Raw genomic sequence first — 10,950 nt, 5'->3', positions numbered from 1 at the left:
ACCAATTTCAAATTGGAAACCAGGCATTCCTACAATACCAAGTTCCTCAACAACTTCACCATGAGGAACTTTTGGGAGTTAACAAAAAAGTAAGTGATAGAAACATATATGTCCATATGCAAATACAAATATTTGTGATTTTTTTATATGTTTGTATATGCATATATATTGTATTTTTCATCATTATATTACAATTTTACAAAATGACAAAATTCCAAAATATTGTCATTTTTATCATTGAGAAACCAAAGCTAGAACTACTAAACAATGTAGAGAAAATCATGAAGTAACATAGCAGACCTCCCTAGTAGGTTCCTTTTCTTAGTTCAGTGCCCTCTCTATTGGGCAGTGGGACCTTGGATGTCTTGAACACCTGTGGATTAAAGCAGATTGTCTGGGATAGCACCTTTGGGGAGTGGTGATATGCAAGTTTACTACCTCTAGACACCTGTATCATTTGGGAAGGGTCAATCTGAGTTGAATATACAACAAATCACCTGCTGATCAAGGCTTTGTGCAGTGAGCAAAAATTAGGCAGCTGAGTGTTAAATAAGGCATGTGATATCCCATCAGAGAATAAGCCTAAAACATCAGAAAATAAGTAGACATGGCTTCAGGCCACAGAACATTGATGTGTATCACAAAAGGGTGGGGAAATCCTTTTTAAATCATAAAACCACTGAATTATATAATGGAATACCTTTTCATAGATTCCTAGAGATTGGGAATATCTCAATTCAGTATATTAATTGGTAGTAATAAAAAGACAAATGCATTGTGGAAGTTTCATAGCTAGTTAGAAGGAGACCTAGAATTTGAACCCAACTGAGTGAATTCTTATTGTATTGCCTCAAGGTTACTTGTGTTGGAAAAAAGTTATTAAAGCCTTAACTTTGAAGTAGTTCTAATCCAATTCAGTAAAGAGATTCAATTTCCTAAAACTATAATTATCTTTTTTATAAAAAGAAAATTAGATATAAGACTTCCAGAATGGTGTTGTGAGGAGCTTCTTGGACTTTTTCTTTAGTGAGACAACCACAACTGGTGAAAAATATATTTCAAAAACTCCACAGTCATATAATCTCTGAAAATTGTTCTAAGGACATAAAGCAAATGAAGAAATACATTTTCAAGAAAATCTATTAAACTACATTAGGAATAGGAGAGTGGGCATCTGTGGCATTAGCTAAGTCTTTCCCTCCCTCTCCTCTGGGTCAGTGTAATGAAAATTGGCACATACAGCCAATAACAAAGGACGTTCTTTCCCCTAGCTTCTAGCTTAGGCTATGGATTTCACATCACCAAGCTCTATGTCACAGAAACTCTATTGTAGGCAAAAATAACAGAAGGTTGTGGAGGTTTGTGTCTATTTTCTTCCTTCCAGCCTTCATGCATGGGGTGGAAACTCTACTCCATATGTGGTAAGTCAAGAGCAGTGGAGCTCCAAATGCTTTTCCTCTGGTGCACCTGTGGAGCAGAGGTTCCACGCCAGAAGAAGCAAGCCAGGAAGACCAGCAGCTACTAATCCTGCTCATAAAGCAGGAGTATTGCTCTGAGAGAAGGAGGATACTGTTCTGTCCTCTGCTCTGGAGCAGTGACTTAAAGACTGTTCCTAGAAGGAGAAGGCAAGGCATAAGAATATTTCAAAGGGAGTTTATTTTATTTTGAAGGGACTGTGGGAATGCTCAATCCTAAAGACACTCTAGAATACAGTGGAGATTTTCATGGTAAGCTATTAAGATACTCTGATAGCTTCATGAAGCTAAAGCTTAGACAACCTAGAGGTTTTCCAGAGAGAATCAGGAGGAGACATCTAAAAAGAGCCTTCTGAAGGTAGAAATAAAACCCAAAGACCAGCCTCAAAGACTAGTCCAGTAAAGGAGTGCAAATCTGAATGCAATAATCTGTAGAGCAGTTGATGTGCCAAGTCATTGTTAAAAATAGTACAGCAATCACCAGGAATTAGTGTGATACCAACAGAATCAGTCAGTTTAGCAGAGAGAAAAAGAAAATATTCCAGGGCTACACAAGCTAGGGTTATGCCCTCTGAGGAGTGACATCTGAAAGAAGCTGCAGATTATGGGAGAAATAAACTTCACTAAACTAATGTAACCATGTTATCAAACAGATAAGTAAGAAGGCACCAACAGTAAGCACTGGGATTAAGGAAATAATCAGTATTCAGAGTTGGGATAATATGTTGTTTTAAATGTGTAGTTTTTAACAACAACAAAATGCAAGACACAAAAGAAAAGTAGAAAGTAGCCCATTAACAGAAAACAAAACAAAGCAAATAAAAGAAACTGCCCTTGAGAGGGTCCAGATGTAATACTTAGGAAACAGAGATTTGAAGGTAACTATTATAAATATGCTCAAAGTACTAAAAAATGGTTACAGAGGTAACACAAGTATGATTGTATGTCTAACATGCCAAGACAATTCAGTGAAGGAAGAATAGTCTTTGCAACAAAAAGTACTGAGACAATTGGATATCCTCAAGCAAAAGAATGAATCAGGAAGACTTCCTCACACCATGCACAAAAATTAAACCAAAATAAATCAAAGGGCTAAATGTAAGAGCTAAAGTTATAACACTGTTAGAAGAAAATATGACCAATGAGCGCATGGGAAGATACTCATCAATATCCATCAGGGCAATAATAATAATAGAAACCACAATGAAATTCCACTACATATCTACCACAGTGGCTAGAACAAAACCCAGAAATAATAGCAAGTGTTGGTAAGAGTCTGGATACACTGAAACACTCAAAAACTGCTAGTGAAAATGTAAAATGGTACAGCTGCCTTGGGAAACAGTCTGTTCACTTTTCAAAATGTTAAACATAGGGCTTCCATATGACCCATCAATTCCACTTTTGATTATATACTGAAAACAATGGAAAATATAATATCCACACAAAATCTGTACATCAATGTTCATAGCGGCATCATTCATAATCAAAAAGTGAAAGATTTTCAAATATCCATTCAACTGACGAATAAGAAAATAAAATGTGGTACATCCATACAATGGAATGTTATTCAATAATAAAAGGAGTACCAATACATGCTACATATGAACTTTGAAAACATTATGCTAAATGAAATAAGCCAGTCATAAGAGACAACACGTTGTATAGTTTTATATATTTAAAATGTGCAGAATAAGCTACTCTATAAAAATAGAAAAGGAAAAAAAAGTAAAGTTGCCTAGGGCTCAGGGGACTCAAGGGTAATTGGAAATGATTGCTAGTGGATATGGGGTTTCTTTTTAGTGATGAATTCAAAACTTGATTCTGGTGATGGTTGTGCAACTCTGTGAATATAATAAAAAACACTGAAGTGTATGAAATGAGTGAATTACATAGGATCAAATGATATTTCAAAAAAGCTGTTACTAATACAGATAATAACATAAGAAATAAGTTTAAAGTCTTGGATCCAAATACATCTATTTTTTAAGAGACCTCAAGTGTACAACTTTTCATGACAGTGCAACATGTTGGTTGTCATCATTGCCATTTACCAGACACAGAGTAGTCATTGAGTAGGCTTCTGTGCATCTGGGGCATTTGCTCCCATTTCTCAGGGATAGCATCTGAATTTGAAAGAAAAAAAGTATGTGTTCATGTCCATTTGTTAGGATAATTTATCTAGTCAGGTCATGGTATTTGTAGTCAGCTTCATGGAATTTAACAATCAATTATCCCTTGACTATATCATGCACTGTCATTTAATCCCCCAAATGGGACTGATTGATGAATGCTGCAAGATGGTAGCAGCATTTAGCGGATTAGTAAATTCAATTGCACTCCCTTGGCACCTTTTCCTGTCAACCAACATCAGCCCTGATGAGATTAGCACACACACACAACACAATCTGAACTAACCTGCTCAATTACGAGTCTCTGTATGGGCCCCAAATTGGAATTTGGGGGATGGAAATGGCCTTGGCAATCATTTACTACAAAGTTCTCATTTTTGTGGACACATAACTAAAACTGCTAGACATGATGAGACTTCATAACAAATGCTATAAAGCTGGCCAGTAGCAGCATTAACGCCACACAACCACCTTGGTCCTCAGTGCCCATTCCAAACCTGCTCCATTCTTGGGTGAGTGTGGGCCACAGCAGGTTTCTGATCTGGCTCCTTTAGAGCTGAGCTCAGCCCCTGGAGCCCTGATATAACTCAGGGGTGCTCAGAACTAAGTAAAATACTCCATCCCAGAAGAGCCTCCTCTTGGCACCCATTAGAAATACAATATTGACTTAGTACAGACTCATTTCTACACTTAAACTCATTTTAGTTCCTAAAAAAAATGAATGATTTTGCAAATACTTTAAAACATGATAGATATTAGCATTTTTGTGTATAGAAAATCACTGTTTTGGGGACACCTGGGTGGCTCAGTGGTTAAGGTTCTGCCTTTGGCTCAGGGCGTGATCCTGGAGACCCAGGATGGAGTCCCATGTCGGGCTCCCTGCATGGAGCCTGCTTCTCCCTCTGCCTGTGTCTCTGCCTCTCTCTCTCTCTCTCTCTCATGAATGAATGAATAAATAAAATCTTAAGAAACAAACAAACAACAACAACAACAAAAACAAAAAACAAAGGGTACTCAGGTTTCTTCCCTGACTCTCAACTCTAGCTTCATTCTTTGGTAGGATACACTTTGTTAGCCTGGATTGGAAGTAATAATAGATCAGTTGTATTTCCACCCTACTGAAATGCCCTCCTTGAATGCAATATTCCTCTGAGCTTACAAATCTGCTATAGGAGCCAAGGTCTTAATATACTTCAATGGACTTTGTCTAGGATTGCTTTCCCAAAGGGTGCAAAAGTTCTGCAGGCACTAGGTAAGTCCATCTAAAAGCAGTGATTCAGTTACTTATGTTTGTGCTACATCAGCACGTAGACTTTTAGGTTAATTGCCCAAACCCATTTATTTAGCTGCAGGATGTATGTCAGCCACTGCTGTAGAAAGCCAGGAGAAATGACCAAGAATAATTCCATTTTGTAAGGAGCTCCAAAGAGTCTTGTCCAAGGCAGGTTGCATCTATGTTTCCATGGCAACCAATATCTGTTCCGGGAAAGGACCCCAAACAATTGTGTTATGGACCAACTCTTCTAGAAGCACTGGGTAACAGGAGTGGAGAGGATTTAAAACAGTGTTTTCATGAGGCACCTAGGTGGCTCAATCAGTTAAGCATCTGCCTTCAGCTCAGGTCATGATCCCAGGACCCTGGGATTGAGTCCCACATCGGGCTCTCTGTTCAGCAGGGAGCCTAGCCTGCTCCTCCCTCTCTCTCTTCCCTTCCCTCCACATGTGCTCTCTCTCTGTCTCAAATAAATAAATAAAATCTTAAAAAAAAACACCAAAACAATGTTTATGTGATCAAATAAACTTATGTCTCATTTAAGGAAAGGGCACAGTGTGGTTGGTAGAACAATTTGTTTCTTCTTTAAGGACCTGGCTACCTTTTGGTGCTATAGCTGCCTCGTCTACATGATAGAAGTCACAGCAGCATCTCTTGCTTATCTCAGGCAAACATCTGAGAGTGGAGATTTCTACTCCATTGAAACATACAGGAAAAACTCTCTAAAGACCTTTCATATTAGCCTACTGGATGCCCACTGGGCAGAATGGGGGCAGCATAGACACCCAACATTGTCTAGGACGGGTTTTCAAGCCCAGGTATGGAGGACACTGGGCCATGATGTCAATTTCCTGTCTTCCTGGCATGCTCTTCTCCATGAGATCCCACCACATGTACAGCACCATGTGCAAAGTGTGGTTTGAATGTTGGCCTGAGGGTAGTAATGAGCTGAGAGAGATAATACGATCTAGTTGTAAGAGAAAGAATATTTTATTTAATTAATTACAATCATGCGGAATTCTAAGTCCTGATAATTGAAGCACTAACAACCAGCTTTGTGAAATGACAGTTTGTTGTGATCTACAATGGTGTTTCAGTTACTGAATTGGCCATTTGATGGTTATATGATGGTTTTAGAGTGCTGCACTGTGTCGGCCTTACACACAAGGATGCAGCATTATGCACATGAATGTCTCACAAATAATAGACATTAAAGAATCATTATGTTCATACCACATGTTCCTGGGAATTCTTCAGTGAAGCCATCTGCAGAAATTGATCGAGAGGAGCCCATTGGCAGGATAACAAGACTCTAATTGGATCTAAAGCCACCACTTACAACAGAACTGTTAGCTTGCTATCTGGGAGGAGAGGATGCATGTGTTCCTCTCATTGTGTTTCATTTTCTTGACAGCATTATTGCTGGCACCCAGAGAAGACTGACTAAGGATGTAAGAACTCAATGTAGCCATTACCAAATGACACAAGAGGGAACAAGTCCAAATGCTGTCATGCCATAGCTGCATATAAATCTTCCATTCTCAGCAACCTGGCACAGTGCTCAGGATGGATAACCTTGTGTTGGAGATGCAAAATGAGCATTTTGACCTGGACAGATGGATTTAGATCTCTATGGAATAGAGACAATCTTTGATTATAAACCTCTTCCTGACCACTGGTCTTTTTAAAAGCACTATACAATGTCTAAACAATGTTACATTTACTACATTTAGGAAATGTAGACTGGGAAATGCTTAGGTAAGTTTTCCCAGGATGACATGGAATGGGTTCAAATCTAGACCTTGGAGTAGATATTTATAGATTTATTTTATGCATATTTAGACATGAAAGATGATGGAGTATGCTGCTCTTGGCCTTAAGAGCATATTCCCAGGTTGGCAGTGAGGTGTGTCATGGCATATACCTGCAAGTAGACAAGCCTCTTACACTCACCAAGACCAGTGAGGGGGACAGCCAGGCGTTTGGCTCTGTCACTGCACCAATCTCCTAGAAACACGAATATTTCAGTTTGGTAGATAGAATTAAGACTCTCTCTTAGATTCTGAGAATTTTTGTAATCCATCCTTAAAAGACTCAATAAAACGATTTTAAAATAAGGCCAAGGAAGTGCATAATTACCATTTTTTACTCATTATTCATGTTGTCTTTTTTCCTAAAGTTGATTTAGATTTTTGTCAATTTTCAGTGATAAAGGTTGTTTGTGATTGGTGAAATGAGTTATAGTTTATGTGAATGTAGGAGATACAATAAAATGGAATTTTTTTTTGAAATTATTTTTATTTTTATTTTGTTTTTTTATAATAAATTTATTTTTATTGGTGTTCAATTTACCAACATACAGAATAACACCCAGTGCTCATCCCGTCAAGTGCCCCGCTCAGTGCCCATCACCCATTCACCCCCCACCACCCGCCCTCCTCCCCTTCTACCACCCCTAGTTTGTTTCCCAGAGTTAGGAGTCTTTATGTTCTGTCTCCCTTTCTGATATTTCCCACACATTTCTTCGCCCTTCCCTTATATTCCCCAAATGAATGAGAACATATCATGTTTGTCCTTCTCCGATGGACTTACTTCACTCAGCATAATACCCTCCACTTCCATCCACGTTGAAGCAAATGGTGGGTATTTGTCGTTTCTAATGGCTGAAGAATATCCCATTGTATACATAGACCACATCTTCTTTATCCATTCATCTTTCCATGGACACTGAGGCTCCTTCCACAGTTTGGCTATTGTGGACATTGCTGCTAGAAACATCGGGGTGCAGGTGTCCCGGCATTTCATTGCATCTGTATCTTTGGGGTAAATCCGCAACAGTGCAATTGCTGGGTCGTAGGGCAGGTCTATTTTTAACTCTGAGGAAACTCCACACAGTTTTCCAGAGTGGCTGCACCAGTTCACATTCCCACCAACAGTTCCAAAAGGGAATTTTAAAATGATGTTGTGTGGCAATTGTAGTTCAGCCTCATAAGGACCTGGAAAACTGTCTATCTATTGAGAGTGTCATGATAATCATTAGAAATTGTCAAATTTCTTTTTCTTTCTTTCTTTCTTTCTTTCTTTCTTTCTTTCTTTCTTTCTTTTTTTCTTTCTTTCCTTTCTTTCTCTCTCTTCTTTCTTTTCCTTCTTTCAACAGTTTGCAACCCTAACCATAGAAGTTGCTCTGGAAAGATGTTAGACAAATGGATAGGAATGATATATTGGGGTAACAAAAAATTTCCTAACAGTCTCACAGACCTTGGTGGTGTGACAAGGGTAGTTGCAAGAGATAGTAAGGAGCAAATCAAATAGGAGCTGGGTTAATAGGCTTAAGATTCTGCTAGAGTGACTCAGAACATTAAATATGTTGAGGAACGAAATCTTTTTGCTGTGGTAACACCAGGTGGTTGTCTCAGACCTCTCTGATTGGTCATACTTGGCACACAGCTGAAGCTCAGTGCCCAGGGCCCAGGTCCAGCACAGTCACTGCAGATATTTGGTGCTTGGGCTCATTGTGGCCTCACTAACTCCAAATGCTCTTCAAAGGGACCATAAAATTCAGATGACAATGTAAGCTATCTATTCAAATGTGATACCCAGTCAGTTTCTCAGTTACCGGAGCCTTTCCTGGATTTGTAAGCATGATGTATGTTTGTTTATTTGTTAAAGCTTTGCACCTACATAGACAAAACAGCAAGAAAGCCATGATATTCCAGTTAAATCATGATTATCTGTAGTCACCAATGGGGACTAGGAAAGCAAAGGCAAGTGAATTCTACACTTAGATCCTGAGTTTCAGTTCAGGTGGGGTGAACATCTTCTTTCGCAGGTCCATTTGCCTGAGCTTCTAGCAAGAAGTTGATGGTTTTGAGTTTACATTTATTTTACTTGTACTATGTACCTTCTGAAGGAGATGAATATGTGCCAAAGAGCAGAGACAAGAAGAAGCAGGAGGGTGGAAAAAGCAGAAAGAATCTATGATTTCTGTAACTTCTCCACCCCTGTTTATGATAAAATCTCCTCTTCATATTTATGACATGCATCCAGAAATTGGCATAAATAGATATATATCATGCATACATCTGTGAACATGGATATACGTGGCTTGAAATAGACAATGATATTGATCCCTGACTACTTAGGTTGATTTGCATATATATTTGCATGACCTTGAAGAAAATGAACAATCATTTTTAAGAAGAGTAGTAATAGGTACCATTTTCAAGATTCATGGTGAAACTTCATGCATCAAGTGAAATCCCAGGAAAGATTCTATCTCTGTTTTATGCATAAGGCTTAGATTTATTGCTTATATTGGCTTTCACATGCCTACACTAGAAATCTGCATTTTTCAAGTACCACCTCCTTCATTTCTCTCTATACAAGAATGAACTATTTTTTTAAAATTTTTTACATATTTTTATCATTATTTTTAATGTCCAACATTTATAATATGAGGGCTAGTGCTTTCTCGCCAAGTTTATAAGTTTTCGACTGGCTTGTAAGGTCAATAGGGATACTCCTTTTTGTCTAATTTGGTTTCTGGGAAGACTTCATTCAGGTCCTCAATGGTCATCTGATCAAATGGAATTATGTTCTTCATCTTCTCCAGCATTTTTTCATATTCTTCAATCCTGGCCTTTGAGAGAGACAAAAACTCAGCACAGCATTTCACATCTTTTTTTTTCCCTCAGCATCCACCTGGACAATGTATTTATCCTCTGGCACAGAAACCTTCAACCTTCAAGGCGTTAAACTTCTTATCAAAGTCATCTACCAGGCCAGCCTTTGCCACATTGGCCTTGTAGTAAGCCCAGTCGATAGCAGGTGGTTTCTCAGGAAGAGTAGCCAACCTGGAGGTAAGCATCTCATTCCAGGACTTCAGGGAGTTGGCTATGGCCTTCTGGTTTTGGGGTATGATCCTCCCAAAAGCTACCCAGTCAATGGTTTTCATTTTTTTATTTAATTTTTTTCTGTCTTAAAACCTCAAAATTTAATCTTCAGCCATTGTAATATACAGGCATACAGCATATTTTCCCAATATGGTTTTGTTAAATTTTGATTATTTTGCTATATTCACAATCCTGGAAAACTAGTAGTATTTCCTAGTATATTACAGTATCACAGAATTGAGTTCAGTTATTCATGTGTTAAATTTGCTTACCAAATGTCCCAGTTCAGTTATAAAATTAGAAATGGGGCTAAGACACTGTGAGGCAAAATAAACACATGGGTACAGAGAAATACTAAAATTTATGACCCTGTATTGCAATTATAGGGTAAGGCGATGGATCAAGGTCCAAGATGATGCTATAGAAGCGAATGGAATTGTGATGAGAGAAAGGGAATAATAGCTGGGGGGAAAAAAGTATGATTTAGAGGAAAGATATTATCATTGGCCTCAAAAAATGGGTTTGGAAGTTTTACTTCCAATTCTATTTTTTGGAACAGTTTGAGAATAGGTATTAACTCTTCTTTTTTTTCATAAATTTATATTTTATTGGTATTCAATTTGTCAACATATAGAATAAACCCAGTGCTCATCCCATCAAGTGCCCATCTCAGTGCCCACCACCCAGTCGCCCCCACCCCCCGAGCACCTCCCTTTCCACCACCCCTAGTTCATTTCCCAGAATTAGGAGTCTGTTATGTTCTGTCTCCCCTTCTGATATTTCCCACTAATTTTTCCTCCTTTCCCCTTTATTCCCTTTCATTATTTTTTATATTCCCCAAAAGAATGAGACCATATAATGTTTGTCCTTCTCCGATTGACTTATTTCACTCAGCAAAATACGCTCCAGTTCCATCCACGTTGAAGCAAATGGTGGGTATTTGTCGTTTCTAATGGCTGAAGAATATCCCATTGTATACATAGACCACATCTTCTTTACCATTTATCTGTCGATGGACACCGAAGCTCCATCCGCAGTTTGGCTATTGTGGACATTGCTGCTAGAAACATCAGGGTGCAGGTGTCCCGGCGTTTCATTGCATCTGTAACTTTGGGGTAAATCCCCAACAGTGCAATTGCTGGGTCGTAGGGCAGATCTATTTTTAACTCTTTGAGGAA

The 10,950-nt window shown here is 38.5% G+C and overlaps 1 protein-coding gene across 1 annotated transcript; it reads right to left on the bottom strand.

Moving 5' to 3' along the window:
* Positions 1-9,387: 9,387 nt before the first annotated feature.
* LOC121478568 (ATP synthase subunit d, mitochondrial-like) lies at positions 9,388-9,834 on the bottom strand. The gene is made up of 2 exons (XM_041733662.1): positions 9,615-9,834; positions 9,388-9,557 (listed from the first exon to the last, which is right to left on the bottom strand). The coding sequence occupies exons 1-2, from the start codon at positions 9,832-9,834 to the stop codon at positions 9,388-9,390; spliced, it is 390 nt and encodes a 129-aa protein (XP_041589596.1).
* Positions 9,835-10,950: the final 1,116 nt, after the last annotated feature.

This window comes from Vulpes lagopus, chromosome 19 (assembly GCF_018345385.1).
Source record: "Vulpes lagopus strain Blue_001 chromosome 19, ASM1834538v1, whole genome shotgun sequence".
NCBI lineage: Eukaryota > Metazoa > Chordata > Mammalia > Carnivora > Canidae > Vulpes > Vulpes lagopus.
The sequence above is the reverse complement of the archived record's forward strand: the minus strand, read 5'-3'. Positions and strand labels throughout refer to the sequence as shown.